Raw genomic sequence first — 26,950 nt, 5'->3', positions numbered from 1 at the left:
AGAGGACTGGAAGGGACACATCTCCTTCCAGGAGTGACAGGGTCGGGGCTGCCAGGGCAGGGGAAGGGACAAGATGGAGCAGGACAGGGAACAGGGTTCTAGATTCTAAACTCAGGACTTTCTCAAACAAAATATTCTTGCAGTAAAAACTTACCCTCAAAAACAGTGTTTACCTCTCATATGCTACCCGGCATTTCTCTTGTCATTTGCAGCTTGCTAAGACTTCTTCTGACTTGAGTAAAATGGCTGCGATCTACCTGGTGGATGTGGACAAAACTCCAGTCTATACGCAGTATTTTGACATCAGCTATATTCCATCCACAGTATTTTTCTTCAATGGACAGCATATGAAAGTGGATTACGGGTAAGTTAGACTGGCTGAAAGTCGTGGCCATCTGCAGAGTGGCTTTGTGCCTGGTTGCGTGTGACACTGGCTCTGTGAGCCGCCTCCTCGTGTTCTCGTGTCTGATATAGTCCCTAATTTTTAATGTAAATTTTTGGTACAGAATAAGAGTGCTTCAGGTACAACTGACTATTTTAAATTTTCAGCTTAAGTGGGAAAGCGTAATACCATTTTTCTCAAAGTCTAGGAAACATGGAACAACTTTGTTAGCTAAACATAGAATTTTTTTAAAAGGTTCCCAAGAACTTCATTGACCTTTTGGGACTGGAAGGTGACTCTGGTAGAAGTAACATTCCTTCCAGTGAATTCAGCGGACTGCTTTCCTGCCTCTGCCACTCCAGGAGTTCAGAAGTCAGCCTCCCATTAGCATCCCGACCCAGAACATTCACATGGAATGTGTCCTTCCTGCTCATTCCTTCATAGTGGGATGGAGGTGTCCCCTCATCTCCATCCGTGCACCTGCTGTGCTGACGTGTGGATAGTGTAGTCTCTGTTTTCAATCTGTCAGGTCTCGTGGACCACAGCTGATAGAATAATTTGGCACATCCTTTTTTTTTCTTTTTTTAAATTGCAAAGTCAGATATACAAAGAGGACAAGAGACACAGAGAAAGAGCTTCCATCTGATTATTCACTCCCCAAGTGGCCACAGTGGCCAGAAATGAGCCGATCCAAAGCCAGGAGCCAGGAACTTCTTCCCGACTTCCCAGATGGGTGCAGGGTCTGAAGGCTTTAAGCCATCCTCCACTGCCTTCTCAGGTCACAAGCAGGGAGCTGGATGGGAAGCAGGGCTGCCAGGATTAGAACCATTGCCCGTATGGGATCCTGGCATGTGCAAGGTGAGGACTTTAGCTGCTAAGCTACCTGGACAGGCCCTGGCACATCCTTTTTAAAAGACAGTTTAAAATACTATGTATCAAATACCTAACAAGTGCTTTGAGTATGAACTCAGTAATTGCTTTTCAGGGAATTTCATGTGATGCTGTAAATGTGATTTAATGAGTTTAAAAGAAGCATGTATTGATTGATGAAAAAAGCACTGTACTGCTTTGTGTGATTCTCGTTGTGAAAAGCAGGTTTGGAAGGGTGTATGCTAAAAGGCGGTCTCTCGAGCCTCACTGGTTACCTTTGTTTGGTTTTTTTTTTTCTGAAAATGTTTCATGACAAAGGTACATGTTTAGAGGCCAGTGTTGTGTCCTGGCCAGCATCCCGTAGAAGCAGTGTTTTGTGTCCTGGCTGCTCCACGTCTGATCCAGCTCTCTGCCTGCGTGGCTGGGAGGGCAGCAGAGGATGGCCCAGGTGCTTGGACGCCTGCATCTACATGGGAGATAAGGAAGAAGTTTCTCGCTCCTGGCTTCAGCCTAGCCTAGGCCAGGCCATTACAACCATCTGGGGAGTGAACCAGCAAATTGAAACTTATTAAATATAACTCTAACTTTGAATAAACAAATGATGTTAAAAAAACAAAAAACTTTTGAAACAGCATTTAGTTCCGTGACTCAGAAATACAGGTGACTTTAGAGACCATGACTATCCGTGAGCTTTATACAGCGCCGCTAAACAGCAAGTGGGCAAGTTACACCCAATCCAGCACTCGGGGAATTCTGCTTGATAATGGTTTAAAATGTTGTTCAAATAGATTTTTATGCAGAATCCTTTTTACGTGACAGGGTTTCTGTGCCAGTGGCTACAGCACTGGGGTTACATACAAAGTGGGGAAAATAGTATCAGGCTTAAGGTCTGAAGTGCGCTTGGGGTAAGCCACCACTCGCAGCGCCAGCATCCCGCGTTGGAACACTGCTTGAGTCCCAGCTGCTCTGCTTCTGACGCAGCTGCCTGCTGACGCCCTGAAAAGGCACCAGGTGATGATGCCCCACCACCCGCGTGGGAGACGCGCGTGGGAGACCCACCACACCTCGCTGTTGTGGCCATTTAGGGAGTCTGCTCACCAAGAGGAAACTAACCAAGCTACTGTTGATGTGGTTTCTCCTAAAAATCTTGAGCAAATGCTTACTGAAGGTTCTGAGAGCAGTTGTTTCTCTCCTGTGCTGCCTAGATCCCCAGACCACACTAAGTTTGTGGGAAGCTTCAGAACGAAGCAGGACTTCATAGACTTGATTGAAGTCATCTATCGAGGAGCCATGAGGGGAAAACTGATTGTCCAAAGCCCTATTGATCCCAAGACTATTCCCAAGTATGACCTTCTCTATCAAGACATTTAGCTTGACAGCGCTGCTGTCAGCACTGAAGAGAAAAGCACCTCCCGCAGCGGCGCCTGGACCCAGCCGTGCTGTGTTCCTGGAGTCTTTCGGAACTGTGGTCAGTGCCCATGAGGAAGAAGAGCACAGCGGTGCCATGTTGACCTGGAGCCCCTAATATCTACCGTTGCAAGCTCAGTCAGGTAACGGCGTCAGCTCTCCAGGGCAGCTTTTTAGACTTCTCTATAGATGCTTCTCTTTAGCACTTGAGCTGAGACAGAAATACTGCTAAACATTGGATGGTACTGTGGGTGCAGCCACGTTTATTTGACCACAATTACGATGAAATATCATTTCCTAGAGGAGCAGGAATACTTACTGTCTTAGCTGTGTGCCTGTTTAAATGCAGCCAGTCCCCCACCCTTGCCGATGCTTCCCTCGTCCGGTAAGCACTCCTTTCTCCAGGCCTGGTCACCAGTTTATCTTGGAATAAATAAGCTTGTATGATAGCCAGCGAATTTGTTTTATTTTGGACCCCTTCTGACACAAACTGTAAAAATTCTGATTGGTTCATTTTGAAACTTTTGTGTTACATTGTGAAGGAATGAGAATTTGAGCGTTTACCATGTAGTGCTAATTGTGGGCTACTAGAGGATTAACTGGGAAGGATGGGAATAGACTCCAGACGTCAGGGTCACGGCTCCCTGAGGCAGAGTGGCGCTTTAGCGTCTCCTGCACACATACAAGGGCCCAAGGACGTGGGACATCCTCCACTGCTTCCACAAGCACATTAGCAGGAAGCTGGATCAGAAGTGGAGCAGCCAGGACATGAACCTGCACCCTTTTTGGTTGCTGGCACTGCAGGTGAAGGCTTAATGTGCACTGCAGTGCTGGCATAACATCAGTGGCATTTTATACTTAAAAAAAAAAAAAAGGTCATTACTTTTGAAGGTATACCACAGGTGGTCATTACTTTTGAAGGTATACCACAGGTCTTGCAAAAAAGCTCATGGCAAAAGTGTGTTAAGAGAAACCATGAGTTTCAAAGAAATTGCACCAAAATTCATCTTTCTAGCATTTTTCCACAAAATTCTTGTAAGTATGAGTATTAACGAAGTCTCATTGCAAGGAGTTGAGTTAGAAGAGCTTTCTAGGGCCCAACATGGTAGCCTGGTGGTTAAATCCTCACCTTGCATGCACTGACATCCCATATGGGTGCCAGTTCATGTCCCAGCTGCTCCACTTCCCATCCAGCTCCCTGTTTGTGGCCTGGGAAAGCAGCAGAGGAAGGCCCAAAGCCTGCACCCACTAGGGAGGCCCAGAAGAAGCTCCTGGCTCAAAAGGGCTAAGCTCCAGCTTGCTGTGGCCACTTGGGGGTGAACTGGTAGATGGAAGATCTTTATTTCCCCTCTCTCTGTAAATCTGCCTTTCCCCTTTCCAATAAAAATAACGTTTTCAGAAGAAGAGCTTTCCATGTATAGGGGCTCTGAAACTTTTGGGGACCCTCTTCACAGCAAGACCTTTATCTTGGTGGGGTGGGAGGCATGTCGGTGGCCTGCTCTACGTGGGTGGGATTCCTGCCTGTCAGAAAAGCAGCTGCTCTGGAGGAGAAGACCTGAAACCCTTCACAGAGTTCCAGAATGTTACTGCTGGCGGAGATGTTAGGTTCTGGTACAAGCCCCTCCTGTGGGAGATCAGAAAAGTCACCCAGGAAGCTCACAGCACCCAGCACAGACAGCGGCCACACTTAGGATTTGGACCAAGTCCAGAGATGCTGCCTTTACACCATCTCACTTTGTTTTCTGGAAAATGAACAATAGCACTGTCCCACTTTGGGCTAGCTTGTTCCTTACCAGGCCTATGCCCTTCTTCTAATCCACTTCAGAAAGATAACTGTTTGGGCAGATACTTGACCTAGCAGCCAAGCCTCCAGTTGGAATGGCCATACTCCACTCTGGAATAGCTGGTTCAATAAGCAGCTCCCACTTCCGACTCCAGCTTCCAGCAGTAATGGCATCAAGGATTTCCTGACCAGCTGCCCCCAAAATCACTGAGGCAATGAGGCGGTAGTGGTATTTTCTCACCACCAGAGACAGAGTGGTCAAGCCTGTCTGTTTATTGTTAGTGAAATATAAACTTACATAGGCTAAGAAAGGGGAGGGTGGAAGGGCATCTTCCAGCAGTCCTCCCATCCAGCAGTGACACTATAAATGGCTAAAAAGGCATGTCTATCTCTATGGACCCTCCTGTTAAGTCACAGGTCACATACAGCAAGCATAGTTGGCAGATATGCTGCAGGTCAAGTTCACCATGTGTGGCTGTGGGTCAGCTGAAGGTCACACACACCATGTCTGGCTGGCAGGCAACGTAGGCCACGCCGACTTCTCAGAGTTGCTTATCAAGGAAGTCCCAGCACAGCTCATCCACGGGCAGAGGAGACTGGGGTGCAACCCCACCGCTCTCGGTATATGACCAATGATCAGGCCAGGTTGAGGTCTCAGTGAATCAAGACCATTGTCAGGGGTTCCCTCAGGGACATGGCATGCCGTGTGCTTGTGAGCTCCCATGTGGGCCAAGCAGGCAGAGATCCAGGTGCAATCTCTCTCAATGGCTCATGGATATGACTTTCAGCCATCCATACGGAAAACCTAAATTGAGTTCCTAGGCCCCAGCTTTGACCAGGCCCAGCCCCTCGTCATGTGGGAAGTGAACCAACAGTGAAAGCCACTTCTCCTGACTCTCTTCTCCCTGTTTCCCACCATCCCTCGATTTTTTTTAAGCCAGCAAGTAAAAATGGCTATGGCTCAAGAATTGTTATTCAGACAGCTTCACTACTAATGTAGGCTTGAACAATCCCATAACTTCTTGGAGCCTCCATTTCCATGTGTGTAAAACATGATAAACAGTCACGCCTCTGGGCATTGGCATTCAGCAACCACACAGTGAGTGTGCTCCCCAAGTAAGAGCAGGGTGTTTCACCTTGGGTGCTTTTGATTGATTGTTTCCTGCCATATGCCCAGTAATCGCTATGCCACTTGGCTGCCCAATACCATAAACGAGACAACAACAGAAATAGGTCCAGTGCTAAAAACAGAAACAAATCAAAAATTGTGTAAAAGCTATTTATTGATTGACCCAGCCATGCAGGGCTGGCAGCCAGCAGCTTCAGCCCCTGGTCCTGTCTGCTCCTACCCACCACTCCCTCTCCAGGATAAAATCCTGCTCTCAGCCAAGGGCCTCCAGGCTGCCTTGCATTAGTTGTCAGCCATGGTTCTGTGAATCCAGTCCAGAATGGTGGACACCTTCACATACACACCGAACTCAGCAACAGCGCAGCTCTTATCGAAGCTCAGGATCCCCGCAGCGTACCAGGTGTCGTCTTCCAGGTCGCGAATGGCAAAGGCACTGCCAGCATCACCATAGCAGGTGTCTTCCTGGTACTTGGACATGCCAGCACAGAAGGTGTGCTCATTGAGGATGGGCTGCACCCCTACAGGGCTCTTTGGACTCTTCTCCTCAGGCACTGTGCTGTTTTCATAGTGCTGGACACATTTGTCCTGGTCAGCCACAGGCAGCATGACATACTTCAGACGGTCAGTGAATCTGAAGTTGACGTTGCGCCCCCAGCCAGACACGTACCCCACACGCCCCACTTCTGCATAATCCTTTGAAGGTAGGCAAATGGGCATCACTCTTGCACTAATGGGTACCTTGTGTTTGAGTTTAATGAGCCCGATGTCTACCGTGGAGTAGTTAGGATGGAGAACCACCTTCTCAATTTCCACCTGTTGCCTCCTGCCCAAGTACAGGGTTAGAGTAGGGGCGATGTCTTCAGCAGTTGCACTCTCGGTGTGATTTAGGAAAAGATTTTTAGCTGTGGTCAGCAACCACTGTTCGCTGATGAGTGTGGCTCCTGTGATGAGGTCGTGGCGGGAGACCATCTTAGCCTGCCAGGGGAAGCTGCCTTTGGCATCCAGATATCCACCAATGATCCGCTGTACCTGATCCACAGGGTTCTTGGGCTTTCCACAGACTGTCAAGGAGAGCAGGCAACATGTGAGCAGAAATGGGGCAGTTTCCCATTGCAGGAAAGGTGGGCGCACACACACTGGCTGTGGCTGCTGTCTGAATAATCATTGCCTGATTTTTCAGAACATGATACACTCAAAGGCTTCTCCCATACTGTTTGCTCACCTCATGTCCAATATTTGCTGACTTGAATTTATGGGTTTTTGTTTTCATTGTTTACATTCGCAAAGCAGGATTCTGCTTCCTGCTTCTCTAACTCACGAATGGCCTATGTAACACTGAGATTTTTTTAACTCTGTCAAAGGAACTGTGTGTACTTGTACACTGAAATGATTTATCACGACAAAGCAATTTCCACAACTCCTGAAACCTCATGGGCAAGACTAGGATTTGTGATAATCCATTATCTCTAGATAAGGAGGGATCATAACAGCACTGGCATATGGATGTTACAGTTAGTACAAGACAGTTGGCTGTTCCACACCAGTAAGAGCAGAAGATGAGGGGGCTGGCAGACTAATCCTACTCCTGCAAGCACTGGCATCCTATAAGGGTGCCAGTTTGAGTCCCAGCTGCTGCACTTCCAATCCAGCTCCCTGTTAATGTGCCTGGAATAGTAGTGGAGGATAACCCAAAGCTTTGGGACCCAGCACCCACTTGGCAGACCTGGAAGAAGCTCCTGGCTCCTGGTTTCGGATCAGCTCACATCTGACCGTTGCGGCCATTTGGGGTGTGACTCAGAGGGTGGAAGATCTTTCTGTCTATCTCTCCTCTGTAAATCTGCCTTTCCAATAGAAATTAATTTAGAAAAGAAAACAGGATGATATTCGAAATGCTCTTCTTTCAAGACAGAAAAGGAGAGAGCAGAGCAGTAGTTCTTGTGAGCCGCCGAAGCTGAAAGTGCAGCCGGTCTCCAGCCTACTCCACATGTCCAGGGTTAAGGACTGCTATTCTTTGGTCTTGGCTCAGAGCTCCCTGGGCAGGCAGCCTGAACAAACATCACCTCCCTAATCTGGAAACACTCCATGCAGTGGATTCAGCCATTGCACTTCAGGCCCAGCTAAACGAAGGCCCTCAGCGAGCTGTAACTGGGAGCAGTGAGCACTGCTGAGGACTAGCCGGACCCCACCATGACTTTCTCTGGGTTCTCGGGCACTCAAGGGAAGCCCCGCAGAGAGGACTTGCCTTGGGGGGCATTTCAACTAGAACACCCACCTGCTTCACATTCAGGAAGCTGCTCCCCAACGACGCTGTTCACCCACTGCTTCTCATGGTTCAAGGTGTACACTCCTGAAGTGCAAGGAAAGAAACAAAAGAGAAGTCAAGTCCCGGCCTGGTGTGCAGTGCACGTGAGAATGTATTTTAAGAGAAGAACTAAAGATTAAAGAGGAAGGGAGAAGAAGGAGGAAGGGGAGTGCTGGGGGCATCACTAAAGCTCAGCAAGATGGATGGACCATGGTCACGGTGGCTGTGGGAAAGCAGGGCAGGTGAGGTTAGAGTTCAAATCCCCACTCTGCTCCTCTCAGGTTAACAAATCCTCCTCAGCGGCAGAATGAGTGAGAGCCCAGTGAGTCTGAGATGGTTACAAAGTGCTGGGAATAGTGGCAGGAATGGAACAGTCTACCATCACCACCTGTCCTCTTACTATACCTCGTTTTTTAGAGGCAGCTCTTCCTCCAAGACAGGAAGACTACCTTGCATTGCCTCCCCTTAACGAAAGAGAGAACTTGAGGGCCCATTCCATGATGATAGAACCCTTGTTAGGATCTAAATCTCCTGGCTGCAAGGAGGAGAGCAAGAGAGCTTCCTGGCCAATCACCCCAGCCCCATCCATTTTGGCAATGCCAGGCGGGGACATGGGTGGGGCACAGAGACACCTGCTTGGGTCTTACCGTCTCCTGCAGTGCGCAGCCTGTAGTTTTCATTACACCGATAGCGAACCAAGTGTTCCACATAGCCATTTGCAATCCCCGGGGGCTTTGGACAGATGTCATCTACAAAGAAACAGAAGAAGCTGCTCAGACATGACTTACAGAGCCCGAGAGAGAGGAGTCCTCTACTCGGGAGTCAAGGGAAGGACTCCTCATCACAGGCAACATCTGGCGTTCCTTATGGTGCCAGAAGCCCAGCTGTTACAATGGGAAGAGGGAACAAATGGGGTCTTCCCACAAAGTACAAATTAGGCTGTGTGAAAGTGGGGTGCAGTGGTGCTGGGAACACCACGCGCTGTCCCCAGGACCAAAGGCCTACCTGCCGTATCTGTGACCTCATTGCCAACATTCGCTGCCAAGAGCTGTCCCCACAGCAGGATGGTGATGGCAGTTCCCAAAGCTCTGCAGGGGAGACAGGGCCGAGTGTGAGGCTGACCTCCCTGCTTCACAGCACGCACACACACACCACACGCCCCACCACACACATAGAGACAGTGCTCCATCCCACACTGCCCATACCACACACACACACACACACACACCCCGCATCCCTACCATTTAGTACCCAGAAAAAAACAGGCGTGGATATGCCAGGATCAAAAAGTTGCCCCACCCGTCCACTTAGACTTCAGCAGCTTCTGAGCACACACAGCTTGCAGCAGGCTGTGTGCTGCTAGGAATTCCGGATTAGCTGCAGAGAGGGACCGGCAGGGTAGGCAGCCTCTGCCTCTGGCTATCAGTGGTTACCTACATTTGGAGAACAACAGGATAGGAGCTCCCCAGCAAAGAGAACTTCTTCAGCACTGGCAATGCCCCAGGCTGCATGGGCACATGGTTGATAAAATGCAGGCAACTTGGGCGTCGATGCCCAGGTCACACTGCCCAGCGAACCATCTCACCAACAGGAGATGATTATTCAAGGATTTTGAGGTTATGTAAGCTCCTACTCATGCTACTCTAACAGTTGTAAAAAGTCTGTTCATTTTAATAAAATTCCCAGTGCCCTAATTGTGTCAAACATCACTATTGATCTTTCTTATTATGCATTTTTAAAAAAGAAGAAAATACTAATAAGTAAATTCAAGATTCCAAGAAACCTGCCGTTGGAGCAGCTGGCACTCCTTCCGAAAATGAGAAGTTTGTGATCTCCCAAGAAAAACATGTTCAAAAGCACCGTCTTTTATGGATGCAAGGAAAGGCAAAAACCTGACACACGAGCCCTTTAATTCACTATGAAGTCGCCCGTTTGCCCTGTCTCATTGTCAGAGTTTTGCTGCTCTCCCGTAGGCTGCTTCTATACCAAAGAATACAAAGAAGAATGACATAAAGAACAAGGGAAGAGGGTTCCGACTGGGCTCACCTCATCCTGGCTTGGCTTGGCTGGCGGCTGGACGGGCGGTGCTGAGGAGGCAGCCGCTGAGCCTTTTATGCTGCCTGCGCTCGCCCCGCCCCTCCTTCATTGGTAATTCCTGTGTGGATGCAACTTTGGCTTTACTAAGGTCATCAGGAAGTTCCAGTAACAAAACCACAAACAACACCCCTGCTAGGGGCTGAACTCTTGCTTCATCCTGGCTCTGCCCGGGCATTCTGTAACAAACCCAGAAGAACTCTGGCAGCTTCACCAGCCTATGCACTTTTGCCAGTGTGTTTCCCAGAATCCCTCAGCTGGGAAAGACCAGGGGCAGGCGGGAAGGGTGCTGTCGACCTGTGGCTCTGCTCCGGCAAGCTTTCAGCACTGAAAATCTTCTCCCCGAGTTTTCTCAAGCCACTTGTCCACACTCACAGGGCTATAACAAAAGCACTTCCTCCTCAGGGTCATGCTCCCCTTCCTGTGTGGACATCTCCCTGTTGCTTCAAAGCTCTCCAACCTGAAATCAGAAAATGGGTTTACTGTGTCCTCTCTGATTGCTGTCTGCAAGAAATGGGAGTGGGCACAGCAACATGTAGATGGACACAAGCCATCCTCCGTCACAATGCTTCTCACACTTTAATGGTCCAGTTATTAGTCCAAGTGCGCACATGAGAAAAATCAATATATTTTAATCAGACATCTCCATTTCTGTAGCCCAAATGCTGTTCAATTAGGTTAAAAGCAACTCCATAAAATATTGCTCTATTAATTTTTTTTAAGAGACTCTATGATGGACTACGTCAATCAGTGGATTCTTCAAAGACCTCATAGTGCTTGGAGTGGCAAGATTGGCAGTGATTCATAATTGTTGAAATATCAAAACCACTTGAGCAAGAACCTGAGAGCATACCCTACATCCGAGACCTGGGGAGGATGGGAAGTTGGGTGGGCCTTCTCCCTTAATATCCCCCTTTAAACATGAAGGAAACAATATGGAAAAAATAATAGTCTTACCCGCTTTCCTGTAGCCCTTGAACCTTTTTACCCTAATTAACTATGTAAAGATTGTCAAAAATAATAAAAAAAAAAAAAAAGATTTTTTTTTTCTTGGACCCGGCATGATAGCGTAATGGTTAAGGTCCTCGCCTTGAACGTGCCGTGATCCCATAAGGGTGCTGGTTCTAATCCTAGCAGCTCCGTTTCCCATCCAGCTTGTGGCCTGGGAAAGCAGTGAAGGACAGCCCAAAGCTTTGGGACTCTGCACCCACGTGGGAGACCTGGAAGTTCCTGGCTTTTGACTTCAGATCATCATAGCACCGGCTGTTGTGCTCACTTAGGGAGTGAATCATCGGACGGAGGATCTTTATCTCTCTCTCCTCCTCTCTGTATATCTGACTTTCTAATAAAAAATAAATAAATCTTAAAAAAAAAAAACTAAGCAAAGGATTTGAATAGACATTTGTCCAAAGCAGTTGAAATCAGAGACTCAGAGAGAGTCTTGATAGGCCAAAAATCTTTGCAGCATTTTTACTGTTGTCAAAATGTGGAAACAACCCAGGTGTCCACACATAGATGAAGAAATAAACAAAATGTGGTGCATACTTAGAATAGAAATTATTCATCTGCTTAAAAAATGGCATTGATGCATGCTGCAACATGAATAAACCTTGAGAACATCGGCAGTGAAAGAAGACAAAGACTAATATTTACAGAATTCCATGAATTTGAAATATACAGCGTAAGCGAACTCAGAATTGCAAAGAAGGCTAGAAGCTTCCAGAAGCAGGGGGAAAACAGTAGGGCTTTATTGCATAACATGGACAGAGTTTCTGTTTGGGGTGATGAAAATGTTTTTGAAACAGCAGTAACAGTTACACAACACTGCTAGTGTAATTGATTTTGTTTAGTTGTTAAAAAAAGTAGTTAAAAATCATAAATTAACATTTTATCCACAAAATTTTCAGGAAATGTTATTTTAGAGGGTGTTCCTTTTTATGTCTATATATGTGTGTGTGTGTGTGTGTGTATATATACATTTTTTTAAACTGTAGAACAGTAAACTTTTTTGGAGGCAAAATTATCAGGTATCTCATATTTACTGAGTCCCTTGTCCCAAGAGACCAGATATATGTCTGTCTGTGGATGTCACATTTCTCCAAAAGTATTTCCGTTATAAAGTGGCACATAACTGTTTATCAAAGTTTCTATTCCTCCGTGTTATTTACCTACACTTTATGAATTTAGCCATTCTGGTGTGGTTTCAGTAAAATATAATGATAGCTTTCCTTTGCATTTCCCCATTATCAAATTAAGTAGGATACTTTGTGTGTTCTTTTTTGATCCTATAAAATATTCTTTATATTCTTATTGGTTACCCTTTTTTTAAAAAAAAGATTTCTCTTGGAAAGGCAGGTTTTTACAGTGAGATGAGAAACAAAGGAGAGCGATCTTCCATCCTTTGGTTCGTTCCCAGTTGGCTATCATAGCCAGAGCTGGGCTGATCCAAAGTGGGTGCAGGGTCCCGAGGCCTTGGTCTACCCTGCGCTACTTTCCCAGACCGCAAGCAGAGAGCTGGGTGGGAAGTGGAGCAGCCAGGACACCTAAGGGAGGCTGGCAGTTGCAGGTAGAGGCTTAGCTTACTGCCATTATGCCAGCACCCTTATTGGTTACTTTTATGAAATGTACTTTTACTGCAAAATTGCAGCAATTTTTTGTTTTGTTTTGTGTTTTTTTTTTTAAGATTTATTTATTTATTGGAAAGTCAGATATACAGAGAGGAGGAGAGACAGTAAGAAAGATCATCCGTCCAATGATTCACTCCCCAGGTGAGAGCAATGGCCGGTGCTATGCCAATCTGAAGCCAGGAGCCAGGAACCTCTTCCAGGTCTCCCACACGGGTGCAGGGTCCCAAAGCTTTGGGCCGTCCTCGACTGCCTTCCCAGGCCACAAGCAGGGAGCTGAATGGAAAGTGGAGCTGCCGGGACTAGAACCGGCGCCCATATGGGATCCCGGGGCGTTCAAGGAGAAGACTTTAGCCGCTAGACCACGCCACCGGGCCCTTGTTTTGTGTTTTAGAGATAACCTAGATGCTGGTCTTTTGTTTATTTTTTGTTTGTTTGTTTTATTTTGTTGTTGTGTACATTTATTGTAAGCAATTCCCAATCTAGTGCTTGTCTTTTTACTCTCTTTAAAAAAAAAATTTTTTTAATTCATTCATTCATTCAAAAGAGAGGCAGAGACATCCTGCACCTGCTGGTTTATTCCCCAGGTGGCTGCACTGGCTGGGGCTGGGCCAGGCCAAAGCCAGGAGTCACGAGCTGCTTTTAGGACTCCCACATGAATGCAGGGGCCCAGGCGCTTGGGCCGTCTTGTGTTTCTCTTAGGCCATTAGCAGGAAGCTGGATCATAAGTGGAGCACCTATAATGTGAAACACTACATCACTATACCAGCCCTTAGGTAGAAGATCTGATAGATGTAATGTCCAACCTGTGTATACAAATGCTAATTTAAGATGAGCAATGTGTGTTTGTTAAGCCCTGTGTCATACACATTATATGGATTAGATTGCTTACATCTCATAAAGACCAGGTTATGATACTTCCCTGGCAGGGGAGATACCATGCTCATGAAGGTGGGTCTCCCAGGGCAAGGCTCACCCATTACACTCGAGGTGTGCACTCCCTGCGATTTCCCCAAATGCGGGAAACTCAGCTGCATAATTTGTGGTAGTGGGAGATTGCATTTGCGCTCTCTCCTGTAAAAACATCACACTTTTCTTTCAATAAAGTTCTTGCATTCAAAAAAAAAAACAGATTATGGGGTGGGTTTTTTTTTTGCATATTTGCTTGTTTCAATGAAACTGTCAAATTTATTGACATGAAGCTGTTCCCAGCACGACTTGTTCTCCCTGTCAATAGGCTTGATAGTACTGTCCATCCTTCCTTCCTATCACAAATAATCTGTGTGACTTTCTTTTTTATCTTGAACAATCTTCTCAAAGGGTTGTTGATTTTATTAGCCTTTTACACAATTCAAATCACTGCCCTTACATGATTTTCTATTTCATTGATTCCCACTTTATCTTTATTTTATCCTCAATTTTGAACTTGGTTTAGGTCTTTTCCTCTTTTCTATGTTTCTTACAGTAGAAAAAAAAATTTTAAGATCTATTCATTTTATTGGAAAGGCAGATGTACAGAGAGGAGAGACAGAGAGGAAAATCTTCTGTCTGATGATTCACTCCCCAAGTGAGCACAATGGCCGATGCTATGCCAATCCGAAGTCAGGAGCCAGGAACCTCTTTCCGGATCTCCCACATGGGTGCAGGGTCCTAAGGCTTTGGGCCGTCCTCGACTGCTTTCCCGGGCCACAAGCAGGGAGCTGGATGGGAAATGGAGCTGCCGGGGTCAGAACTGGCGCCCATATGGGATCCCGGCGCATTCAAGGCGAGGACCTTAACCATTACACTGTCGTACCAGGCCCTCTTATGCTCCTGATAAATGGGTTTGCACAACTGTCTTTCCCCATACATCTTACTTTCCTATATTCCATAAGTTTTAGCATATTGTCTTTTTATGAACCATTTTACTATATTTTAAGTTCATTTGTGTCATGTTTGTTCACAATTTATTTGTTAAGTGTGTTGCTAAACTCCTAAGCATTTGGAGATTTTAAAATCATGATTGAATGATTTCCAGGTTAACTCCCAGAGACAAGAGTGTGTCCGTGGTACCAGTGCCTGTTACAGTAGATGGCCTGTGTGGGTAAGTGCACCAAGTGACTGAAGACAGCAGTTCTTGAGTGTGTTCTGTTTATGCCAGTTAGGTCAAGGTGAATCGTCCTCCTATAATCAATATTCTTATAGACTTCTTGTTACGCTTTTTTTTTTTAAACATTTATTTATTTATTAGAAAGTCAGATATACAGAGAGGAGGAGAGACAGTGAGAAAGATCTTCCATCCGATGATTCACTCCCCAAGTGAGCGCAAAGGCCGATGCTATACCGATCCAAACCCAGGAACCAGGAACTTCTTCCAGGTCTCCCACACGGGTGCAGGGTCCCAAGGCTTTGGGCCATCCTGGACTGCTTTCCCAGGCCACAAGCAGGGAGCTGGATGGGAAGTGGAGCTGCCGGGATTAGAACCGGCGCCCATATGGGATCCCGGGGTGTTCAAGGAGAGGACTTTAGCCACTAGGCCATGCCACCGGGCCCTTGTTATGCTTTTTTAATTGTATTTACGGAGAGAAGCCTTGTGGATTTTCTTCCAGTTCTGTTATCAGGTGCATCCAAATTTAGGCTTGTTGTTTATTCCTGTTGCTCGTTTATCTTTATGAAATGCCCTTTTTAAATTGTGTACATTTTATTTTTGATAATTTTTACATGTTTGAATAGTGTGTGAAGGGTCAAGGACTAGAGGAAAGTGGATGAGACCGTTGTTGTGACATTCTCTTTTTTCCTTCCTGTACCTGGGGGGAGGGGAAAGATACGTGGAGAAGTCACACCCAGCCTCCCAACCATCCTAGGGTCCCCAATGTGCGGTATGCTACAAGGGTCCCGCTCAACTGGTTTTGATACTTCAACAGTTCTATATTGCTGCCGATCTTGCACTCCAATCATAATGAAATCTCTCCAGAATCCACTGGCTGACATAGTCCACCTTGGAGCTCCATTTGTGCAAGTATTCACTGCCAACTCTTGCCGGGAATAGTTGATCGATTTGTTCTGGCCTCCATTATGGTGCCAGGTGTCCTCTGCAGGCTCCAGTGTACTGCCATATCCTCCATGTGCACCTGGATATGCTGTCCACTGTTCCATCGAAGCCACTGAGGAGGCTCAGCTGTGACACATTCATGGAAACTGCAATTTCCTCCATGGTTGGAGTTCTAAGTCCAGCGGTTAAGTTGGGGGAATTCACGAAGAAATTTCATCTGAGGTGATCCCAGATCTGATTCTTGTGTATGCATGCCAATACAGGATTCGGCACAGTCTGTCATGCAGATCAACCTACATGCATGCTGTTAATTGCAATTGCTGGGTCAGTTTTCTCCAGCCCTTTCCTCCATGCCCCCAGTCCCGGCCCTAGAGTGAACTGGCTGGTATTGTGGCCTGACTAGGCATGACCCACACACCGTTCTGGCTCTCAGATTTGCTAGCAGTTGATATGGACTGGCCCAGCCTTACTTGCCCCAGACCTGAGCCAATGGTAAGCCCATGGGTGCCGTAACCTGGCCTGGTCTGGACCTGACCTGGTCTGAGCTGTTCCCCTTCTTGGATCTGGCACTCACCTGGAGGGACAGGAGCACCCCAAGCTCCTCCATCAGAACCTCTCCCAATGCCAGATCTCTCACTCACTGGTGAGTCCATGGCACAGCCATACTTAGTCTACCTTCTGTCCTAGCAGGAATAATGGCCTTTCCTGACTGGTCCTCACCCATTCCAGTTCTTCTTGTTGGGTGCTACAGCCCAGCCAAGCCTGGTCCACGGCTCACACATGGCTCAGCAGGGACAGAGACCTAGCCTAGTCAATCTTATACCCATCCTTGTTCTCATGAGCTCCAATGGGTGCTGGAGTCTAGCCTAGTCTTGCACACCCAAGACCCAGTCCACACCTATGCTGAGGGAAACTACAGTCATGTCCATACCAGACCACTGCCCCAACTCTGGCCTCCACATTCATTAGTGGGACCCATAACCCAGCTAGGGTGTCCGCTTAGCTCCCCAAGCAGACCTGATCCCAACCACAGATCTCGCACATGCCTGTGGTTGCTCTGACCTGGCTTGGCATAATCCCTCCTTTGTCTTGGTCTTTGCCTTCCAATGCTGTAGTCTGGCCTGACCTGGCCTGCCCCAAGTCCCAGCTCTCACTGGCAGGTGCTGCAACCTGGCCCTGCTCAGTCTGCTCCCATCCCTGGCTCATGCAAACCAGTAGGTATGGTAGCCTATCCTGGCATGACCTATACTATCCTGGCATGACCTGTACTCCATTCTGGTTTCCTCACTTGCCAGTAGGCTATGGTTTGCTTGATCCTGCCAAGTCTGCACCCTTCCAAAACCAACTCACACATTTGCTGTCAGATGGAGCTACCCTCCCAGCCTGCCCAACACTCAGGCCTGGATCACAGCTGGAGCTCTGACCCACTAGGGGAGTTTCCCAGCTTCCCCCACTCATGCCACTCCCAGACCAGGTCTCATGCATACCAGCAGGTGCTTGGCCCTTACCCAGCATGGACTACGCCATCCATCCCAGCCTTTGTATGAGCCAGTGCGGCCTGGCCTGCCCCACACCCTGTTTTAGGGTGCTCATGCAGGTGCTACAGCCTGGACCTGTCCCACTTGTTCCCAGCCCCAGTAACAGTGAGCATCAGTGAGTTCCATAGTTATGCCTAGCTCGGCCCATCACCATCCCAACTCTCAAGCTAACCAGCGGGACTTGTAGTTCCTTAGGGTTGGGCCCACATATCCCCCACAAAATCCAACCCCAGACCTAGTTCTCTTGCATGCTGGTTGGTATCATGGCCCAGTCTAATGTGACCCATCCCCTGATCCGACACTCACTGTCAGGTACTGGGATCTAGCCCTGCCAGATAGGCCCCCAGCCATAGCTTGCGTGAGTGCTGGTGTGTTGTGGTCGGTCATGTTGCATGCTAATAAGTCCAACCCAGCACTCCCACATGGGCTGGTGCATCTGTCTGACCCATAAAAATCTTCAGGTCTCTCCCCTCCAAACCACCAGGTGTCAGTTGCCTCGCTCACCTGCAAATACAGTGGCCATAATGTTGTGTGTCCCTCAGGATTCATTCCTCACCTACACGTACAGTGGCCTGATCCATGGATGACCTACACAGTAATTCCGTATCCCCAAGACCCCAGAGCTTGCTGCTGGGTAGTCAGCAGGCAAAGCCTAGCGCCAGTTGGTGCTCTGGTCACCCACAAGCCCAGGACTCTCCCCTGGCCCGGCAGTGGTGGATGGGGAGCTGGGTTCCCCAGCAGGAAGCCTGGGCCAGCACGGGTACTCCAGACACCCATGCCACTGCTCTGAAATGTCCTTATTTATCTTGTTACAAAATCTCTCATGACACACAAAATTTTCTTTCAGTTAGTGTTTTTGTGATATATAATTTTTCCCTGTTTGCTTGTATGGGAATATCTGAAAAGGTTAATAGAAAATATAGCTAAGGAATTAATCAATTTTGATACAAAAAGATTTTGAAAGCGATGCAGTTTTTCAGTAATATTCATTTTCCATGAACTTGTTTTAAAAAGATTAATTTTGCTTCTTTGAAAGGCAGGGTTACAGAGAGACTGAGAGAGAGAGAGAGAATCTTTTCTGCACTGGTTCACTATGGCTAGAGCTGGGGCCAACCTAAAGACAGGAGCCAGGAGCTTCTTCCGGCTGTCCATGTGAGTGCAAAGACCCAAACAATTGGGTCATCCTCCACCTCTTTCCCAGGTACATTAACAAGGAGTTGGATCAGAAATGGAGTAGCCAGGACTCAAACCGGCACCCGCAGGGGATGTCAGCATTACATGTGGAAGCTTTACCCAGCATGCCACAGTGCCAGCTCCTTCCTTGAAACTTTTGAAGTGCCTTTTTATAATTAGCCCTCAATTTTTATCCATCCTCTTAACCTTTGTCTTTTAATTGAAATATTTATTTATACATAATTATTAATAGAGTTGATTTTCAGTCTATCATTGTACTTTGTCTTATACTTGATCAATACATTTTTTTCTTTTATTTTTCCTTTATTTTTTAAGATATATTTATTTATTTGAAAGGTAGAGTTGAGGAGAGAGGGGGAGAGAGCAAGAGACAGGGAGGTCTTCCATCCACTGGTCCACTCTCCCAGATGGCCACAATAGCCAGAGTTCACCCAGGCTGAAGTCAGAAACCAGGAGCTTCATTCAGGTCTCCCACACAGTGCGGGAGCCCACACACATGGGCTGAGCCCCACTGCTTCCCCAGGCCTTTAGTAGGAAGCTTAGATTGCAAGTGAAGCACCTGGTACTCAAACTGGCACGCACATCTGAGATGCTGGCTCTGCCGGTACTGAGTTAAATCTGTGCACCAGAGCAGCAGACCCAGGAACTGAATGTAAAATGGGAAATATTCATTCATTCATTCATCTGCTGTTTATCAAATGTCTACACCGTGCCTGTGTGTTCTAGGTGACGAGGATAGAAACAGAGAATACATTTGATTGATCCCTGCCCTCTGGGAGCTGACATTGTAATGACCACAGACAAGTGAATGACAGATGGAGTTGAAAAGACATCACTGAAAAAAAAAAGACATCACTAATTGAAACAGACAAGAACACAGTCTATGAGAAGCAGAATCTATAAAGATTCTACACTCGGATAATACAGACCTGCTGTATCTCAACAGCTCCTAAACTTCAATACACCTTAAAAATGTCCTGGGGAATTTTTAAAAGTCCTGCTGCCCATGACATATTCTATCCTTTTCATGTCAGAATGCATGAGGTGGGCACCAGGCATCAGTCATTCACAAAGGGAGCTGGGTAATGCCCAGTGCTGCAAGGACTGAGAACCACTGCCGTATTGCATGGAACTTCATGTGTTACATGTTACAAGAAAAGAGCAAATTCTGCCAGTTAAACTCTGACAGTCGGCTCAATTCCATCAACGCACAGTGTCTCAGGCCTGATAGAGTGCAAGGTCCCGAGCACACAAGCTCCCCTGTAGGGTGATGGACCATCGAGTGTTGAGTTTGCAATGATTCATGTTATTCAACAGAGCAATCTATCTCAACATGATTAAGAAAAAACTTCCTGGGGCCCGGCGCGGTGGCGCAAGTGGTTAAGGTCCTCGCCTTGCACGCCCGGGATCCCATATGGGCGCCGGTTCTAATCCCGGCAGCCCCGCTTCCCTTCCAGCTCCCTGCCTGTGGCCCGGGAAAGCAGTCCAGGACAGCCCAAAGGCTTAAAGCTTTGGGACCCTGCACCCACGTGGGAGACCCGGAAGAGGCTCCTGGCTTCGGATCGGCATAGTATCGGCCGTTGTGCTCACTTGGGGAGTGAATCATCGGACGGAAGATCTTCCTCTCTGTTTCTCCTCTCTGTACATCTGCCTTTCCAATAAACAAAATAATAAAAATAAATCTTTAAAAAAAAAAAACTTCCTCATCAACATGCCAGTTTGCAGGCTGTCTCCCTTTTCCTGTGAGTAGCCACCAAGGATCTGCTGTGCTGGGACACAGGCATTGGTTGCTGCTTGGTGCCAGCAGTTCTCTTGAGCGCCAGGCCACCGGCAGACCTGTCTGTTGATGTTCTGAGCCAGACTCTGAGATCTGAAACTCTGTCAAAGGCCTCTCACAGGGAGCAGCCATTCTAGCTCCTGTAAGTGGAGAACCTCCAAGATCCAAGCTGCAGTCAGGCACCTTCACATCAGCCTCTCAGCCAGACAGCCAAGCAGAGGGGTAAGCCACGGGCTGTCACAACTGCCAGTGAGACTGGCCAGAGGTCAAAGACATGGGGATATTTTCCTGTCTGTACTCAGAATTGCCGTCAGCTTTCCTCACCCTCCAGCTGTGGGACAGACATTCTCCCAGGTGCTGGGAATCGGTGCAGGGCCGTGCTGGTCTCGAATTACTCTCACCACTCTGCCCAGCAATGCCTGGCACCCAACCCTCAGTTCAGTTTGCTTAAATGAGTGGATGACAAATATAACCTCCGTCCTCAGAGGGGAGACGGGAGGGGAAGCGTGAACTCCAGCCTGCTTAGTGCCGCCTGTCTGCCTAAGGAAGGTCTGGCCCTCTGAAGCGTAGAAGCTGCCCGCAGCCTCAGTCCTTGGCCCAAAAGGGCACCCACCCGTAACAGCAGCAAGAAACCTCGTGAGACTGCTGGCCATGGGCCAGACACTGTGTCCTTACTTCCTTAACTCTTCAACAGCCCCAAGCCATTGCTGCTCTTATTATCTAGTGAATTGTACAAAAGGAACACAGAGAAATTAAGGAACTTGCTTGGGCAGCACAGCTAGTAGCTACAAAAGGCAGAATTCAAACCCTGGATGAGCCCTTGATCACCCTGGGTGTGTCCCCTCCTGCCTGTGGGCATCACAGGATTTTCCAGGATCCCCTCACATAATCAGCCTCAAGTTTGTACCATCAAAGTGACTTCTATAAGTCAACTTGAGTCACGTACATGGGTTAAGATGTACTTACCTGGATGGGATTACAAACCTGCTGGTTTATTACATTAGCCAGGCTAGGGCCATCAGTTCTTTTTTGTGGGTGGAGGAGGGAACAGGGACAGGATTAGTTCTAAGTGGTCATGGAAGCTTCTGTACCTAAACACAACCAAGGTGGTGATCCCCCCACCAGCAAAGAGGATGAGGAAGACCCTAAAGCAGTGGCACCCAGAGCTATGAAGAGGTGGAGGCTCTTTCCCGAAAGGAGGCTCTCTCTGTCCCAACCCCAGGGCACAACAGCAGGGAGCTGCAAGGGGCTGGCCAAGACCACATGGGCCACATCTGGGAAATATGTTAGGAAACTGTCTGGCAATGCCCTTGGGCCGCAGTGTCCCTTGGGCAGCAGCCAGACACCAAGAGGAGTTGGCTAGCAACCCAATCTCACCAGGATAAAACGGTATTAAAATGGGCCTCTGCTTTAAAGTCAGTACAAGAATGCAGGCACTTGCATCAGTTGCTCAGTTTCAGGGTTGGCCCCCCTCTGCAGCCTGAAAGCTTTGGGCTTCCTCCTCTGTGATAGGCTGGGATTCACTGGCTTCCGGCCAGTTGTGTTTGTGTTTGTCACTTCCGAGAGACAGGAATGCTGCCAACTCAGCACAGCCACCAGCACTACGTATGGTCACAGTGAGAGCTTGAAAGGATGAGGAAAGGACACAGTGTATAAGGTGTATGTATATGTACCTATCCATTTGTATGTTTATCTTAGTGCTTATTTCAGATTCCCAAATATAGTTAAAATCCTGACTAAAGCAGAGTGGTGTCACATCTAGGACCTCAGGCCCAGGACCCAACCATTCGCTCTGTTACCTAGAAAGGTGTCAAGAGGTCCCCTAAGAGCTTCACTTCTCAAGATCAGGGATGAAGCAGCAGCCCCGAGGTTACCCAAGCGCCTGGGGCAGGAAGGGAGCATTCCTGCCCTGTGTTCAACCGCATGAACTTGATGTCCCACATGTACAACCACAAGGCTCTTAGGGAAATTTTCCCTGCCTGCCAAGACTCATTGTACACAAGATGAGAGGTGAGGTAATGTGAGAGTCTGACCACATTCTCACGGGCCACTCGCCCCAGAGGGCTGCACCCAGAGGAAGGGGATGCTCTGAGGAGTGTCTCACCCAGTGAAAAGCAGACAGCTGCTTATTGCCCATGTGCCCTCACACCAACAGCAGGCCTTTACCTGACTTCTTTAGGAGTGCACACTCAATTTGACCTGGTATGAGAGAATGTCCAAATTAATAGGCAGTCAGCACTCACAGTTTTATTTTCTTGAGTAAAAGAGGTCGGGGAGTAGGCAGTCAGTGCTGGTCAGATGTTCCATGAAGCTTTCCCCGCTTTACTTCTGTTACCCCCAGGGAGTGGCCTGACCCTCTGACCTGGGATGGCTGCCAGGGCTCCAACTGCCCACAGTCCAGGCAGCAGAACGCTTCTCAGAAATTCCACCCAACACTTTCATATAAATCTCTCGGAATTCACCTTGATCATATGACTACACCCAACTCTGACAGGTGTCAAGAAATGGATTATTTATTCTGGGAACCCAGAACACTGTCTCCAAGACAAACCATGGAGCTGATGTCTTCAAATGTTAGCATTCTAGAATAAATAAAGCTAAGGAGATATGTAGGCAAGTCTTGGTTGGCCAATGAAGAGACTCGGGACACCAGGAGGCATGTGAATATGGGCTAAATATTCAAGATATGCAATAATCATGCTTGCTTTTCTTATGATTCCATGGAGAACACACACAGGCTGTGAAGTAATTAGAAGTGATTCAGAACACAGCATAGGTAAAGGCAGGTGGAGACAGCAAACAAAAATAATGACTGACTATTTACTATTTCAGATTGTCTAATTGGCTAACATGTCTTATAATAGAAGTTGGAGAAATGCAGCTCACTGTTTGCATTGACCGTCCCCCTCATCCTGCCCATCCTTGTGTCAGCCACCTAGAGGCGGGCGGCGCAGACTGCAGCTCGGGGACAGAGCTTGGGACACTACACCCATCTTAGGGTAAGATGCTGCAAGGGGGATTACATCCCAAATGGGAGTGCTGCTTCAAGAACCAACCCCACTCACTGTCGAGTTCACCGCAGACACATATCCTGGGAAGCAACAAATGATCACTCAAGTACCTGGGTCCCCGCCATCAGTGTAAAAGACTCAAATGATTCTTGGCCTCTGGCCTTGGCCAGGCTCAGCCCTAGCTACTGCAGGCATTTAGGGGATGAGCCGGTGATCGGACCACCTTTATCTCTTTGCCTTTCAAATAAAGTAAAATAAAAATGTTCAGAAAGAACGTTGCACCTTGGCCCTCAGCTTCTCTGAGTCTTCCTCTGTCTCCCAGATACAGCCCAGCAGCAGGAACCTGCACACCCTGTCACATGCCTGAGAGAACATGAATTTACTTCAGAGAGGCATCCATAGTGGGTGAGAACGCTCTGGCTAGAGCAGAACAATTGCCAGCCGTGCAAGGAAGACTTGGTCCTCCCTCGGCCAGCTGCCCACGCTGCCCTGGATAAGCACTGACCTTACTCGCATCTGTCCAGGGGCTAATCACTGCCACGGCACCTGCCTTACAGGACTGTGTCTACAAGTTCTTCAACAATCTTCCCTTAAAAAGTGGGAGCTATGGTGGATACTGTGGACCCGATAAGTAAGGAGTTCCTGATTCCAGTCCCGACTCCTCCAGGCTTCCAGCTAACATTCCCAAAAGGCAGCAGGCGATGGCCGAGTACCTGGGTTCTTGCCACCCATGTACGAGAGCCAGATAGATATCTTGGCTCATGGCTTTGTCCTGCCCTAGCCCTGGTTATTACGGGCATTTGGGGAGTGAACCAGCACACAAAAGATCTCTGTCTCTCCTTTTCAAGTAATTAAAAATAAATGGAGGGATAAGTGTTGTGGAAGAGAAGGCTAAGCTGCCACTTAGGACACTCAGATTCTTTTTTTTTTTTTTAAAGATTTATTTTTATTATTTTTTTTTTATTGGAGAGGCGGATATACAGAGAGGAGAGACAGAGAGGAAGATCTTCCGTCCGATGATTCACTCCCCAAGTGAGCGCAACGGGCCGATACTATGCCGATCCGAAGCCAGGAGCCTCTTCTGGGTCTCCCACGCGGGTGCAGGTTCCCAAAGCTTTGGGCCGTCCTCGACTGCTTTCCCAGGCCACAGGCAGGGAGCTGGAAGGGAAGCAGGGCTGCCGGGATTAGAACCGGCGCCCATATGGGATCCCGGGCGTGCAAGGCGAGGACCTTTAACCACTTGCGCCACCGCGCCGGGCCCAGGACACTCAGATTCTATACTGGAGATTCTATACTGAAGTGCCCATTTGAGTTCAGGCTACTCTCTGATCCAGTTTCTTGCTAATACATCCTGAGTGGCAGGGATGTGGGAGACCCGGATGAACTTCTGAGCTTTTGACTTCAGCCTGTCTATCTACAGAATCTCTGTGATGGTTAAAAACACAAAAGGAAAAGCAAAACTAGGGGCTAGAGTGTGGCATAGTGTCCCGACCTGCAGGACATGACACTAAAACCCTGAGGGTGGACTGGGAATGCCGGGCTGCTAGCCTCCGGGCTGCTGGCCCAAGAAACACACGGACACATGTACTTGGTGGAAAAGAGTGCTTCTCCCTCTTTATTTTACTCCTCATATATATACCTTCTTCTCTAGGGGAGGGGGAGAAGGGGAGGGGTTTCCTGGAACTAATTATCTTCATTGAAGCAGGGAAGGAACTAACCATTTATATTGAAACAGGGGAGGAACTGAGTTATAAGGATGTCATTAGGTGAGACCTAACCCAGTGTGTACTCACAGGGAGATGTCACCCACTAGCTGACAGATGCCAGGAACCGTCCTTCCTTCATGGCCTTTAGAAAGACCCAGCCCTGCTGCCAGCCTGGGGGTCTTGGGGTCTGTGTTTGGATCACCTCATGTGCTGTCGCAGGAGAGCCCAGCAAATTAATCCAACTACCAAAGCCACGACAATGTGTTCCCATTCCTGACAGCAGAAAATATTTCATTGCTGGAAACACCATTGTTAAACACAAGCTACAGCAGGCCACTGTTCTGGGCCAACCTTCCACACTAGGCCCCGACAGCCCAAGCTAGAAACCAAAATGGAATCACACTAAAGTCCCAGTCACCAAGCTGAACTGTTCACCTGATACTCAGAAAGACCATGAGACGTTACAGGTCAGCTTCCCAAATAGGCCAGTTTCAACTGGCAATGACAATGTTTTTTCTGCTTTCATTCTTACGCAGTCTCCTAAGATAACCTGATGTTAGCCATCAGTTACTTTATCATTGCTAAACCCGGATCTTTGCTAACTTTGAGAACCTTTTGTTCTTTCACCTTGGCTTTCCTTAAGCTGCAGTTGCCTACAAAACCAGGCTCTCTTGTTCACCCCGTCATGGCACTTATCTAATTGCCTAATTCTAGAAACAAAAATAAAGCCAACCCAGATTTTTGTTTCCTTAAGATTTATTTATTTTTACTGGAAAGGCAGATTTACAAAGAAGAGGAGATACCGAAAGATCCATGTGCTGACTCACTCCCTAGGTAGTTGCTATAGCTGGAGCTGAGCCTATCCAAAGTCAGGAGCCAGAAGCTTCTTTCAGGTCTCCTATGTAGGTACAGGGTTCCCAAGGATTTTGTTCATTTTCTGCTGCTTTCCCAGGTCACAGGCAGGGAGCTGAATGGCAAGTGGAGCAGCCAGGACACGAATCAACATCCATATGGGATCCTAGCACTTGCAAGACAAGGATTTAGCCAAAGCCATTGTGCCAGGACCCCAACCCAGATTCTTAAACCACTGTAACTCTTTTAAAACTGTTACATTTCAAAGACAGTCACTCCACAGCAGACTCTGCAGGACAACAGTCAGTGTGGCTCTGACTACGACTCAGAGCAGCCCCATCAAGTTCAGGTCCTTTCTTTCACCCATTCCTGTTTCTCCTTCAAGGAACTGATGTTTCTTGAATAGAGAATTAATATGGGGACCCAGAGAAGGCAATTAGCCAGCTGTGACAGCTTGCTGCTGGCCAAGGAACATGACAAAACAAGTTAGCAGCCTCCCTGCTTCCTTACCATGAACAGGAGCACTGAGCCGCGGGCCCAGTGTCCGACCCAAGTCACTGTCACCGTGATGAGGCTTTAGGTATCACGGGGGGCTTTGAATAGGCCCAGCCCCAGGGGATGGGGAAGATCCCTCCGTTGTACCATACTGCCGTTATGGTAGGAAGTGAGAGGCCAGTCTGAAGCCAGGAGCCAGGAGCTTCTTCCAGGTCTCGCACACGGGTGCAGGGTCTCAAGGCTTCAGGCCGGCCTCAATTTCTTTCCCAGGCCACAAGCAGGGAGCTGGATGGGAAGTGGTGCTGCCAGAACATGAGCCAGCACCCACATGGGATTCTGGCGTGTGCTAGGAGAGCACCTTGGCCACTAGGCTACTGCACCAGGCCTTGTCTCCACTTTGAATTTCAGCACCCTGGTAGACGGCAGCAGGTCATGGCCCAAGGATTGGCTCTGAGCCATCCACAGGGGAGACCCAGACTGAGTTGGGTCCAGCTGACCCAGTGTCCAGCTTCCACCCTGGCCAATGCCAGAGGGGGAACCAGTGAGTAACAGAGCGCTGTTTCTACATCTGCCTGTGAGTGTGTGTCTGCCTCTCAAAAACAGAATTAGCATCAGTGTACATAGGAAATACAAACGGAAGCACACACATATGAAAGGTCATGATGGTTGCAACTGACCCTCAAATGCTCTGGCAATAATAAATGTATAAATAATGTAAATATTTTATCTACATGTTATATAAAGAAACCAAGTAT

General features: G+C 47.9%; 2 protein-coding genes and 1 non-coding gene across 5 annotated transcripts in view; 2 read left to right on the top strand and 1 right to left on the bottom strand.

The window, feature by feature from the left end:
• The window catches only part of TXNL4B (thioredoxin like 4B), a 32,534-nt gene that overhangs the window by 4,762 nt on the left and 822 nt on the right, over positions 1-26,950 (top strand). The window contains exons 3-4 of one of the 3 annotated variants that reach the window (XM_040982425.1): positions 213-364; positions 14,609-14,674. In XM_040982425.1, the coding sequence (XP_040838359.1) occupies positions 213-364; positions 14,609-14,674 (218 nt within the window). Of the gene's footprint in view, positions 1-212; positions 365-637; positions 1,016-2,457; positions 3,151-14,608; positions 14,675-26,950 lie in introns of those variants that run through there. The other 2 variants (XM_040982422.1, XM_040982423.1) reach the window with 2 other exon arrangements.
• Positions 5,711-10,006, bottom strand: LOC121157945 (haptoglobin). Its single transcript, XM_040982421.1, has 5 exons — positions 9,920-10,006; positions 8,879-8,961; positions 8,521-8,622; positions 7,844-7,918; positions 5,711-6,632 (listed from the first exon to the last, which is right to left on the bottom strand). The coding sequence occupies exons 1-5, from the start codon at positions 9,922-9,924 to the stop codon at positions 5,854-5,856; spliced, it is 1,044 nt and encodes a 347-aa protein (XP_040838355.1). The 5' UTR covers positions 9,925-10,006; the 3' UTR covers positions 5,711-5,853.
• LOC121158116 lies at positions 13,506-13,668 on the top strand. Its single transcript, XR_005884143.1, has one exon. It is a non-coding gene; the product is annotated as a U1 spliceosomal RNA (small nuclear RNA).

The sequence above is a fragment of the Ochotona curzoniae genome, unplaced genomic scaffold (genome assembly GCF_017591425.1).
Source record: "Ochotona curzoniae isolate NIBS_2020 unplaced genomic scaffold, NIBS_Ocur_1.0 contig_3622, whole genome shotgun sequence".
In the NCBI taxonomy this organism is placed as follows: domain Eukaryota; kingdom Metazoa; phylum Chordata; class Mammalia; order Lagomorpha; family Ochotonidae; genus Ochotona; species Ochotona curzoniae.
The sequence above is the reverse complement of the archived record's forward strand: the minus strand, read 5'-3'. Positions and strand labels throughout refer to the sequence as shown.

Bases quoted from the DNA above. Each gene is read 5' to 3' on its own strand.
- LOC121157945 (XM_040982421.1), bottom strand. The intron at 8,623-8,878 runs GTAGGCCTTTGG...GTTTCTTTGTAG, and splicing joins TGAGGTCACAGATACGGCAG to ATGACATCTGTCCAAAGCCC. The intron at 7,919-8,520 runs GTAAGACCCAAG...CTTGCACTTCAG, and splicing joins GCTGCGCACTGCAGGAGACG to GAGTGTACACCTTGAACCAT.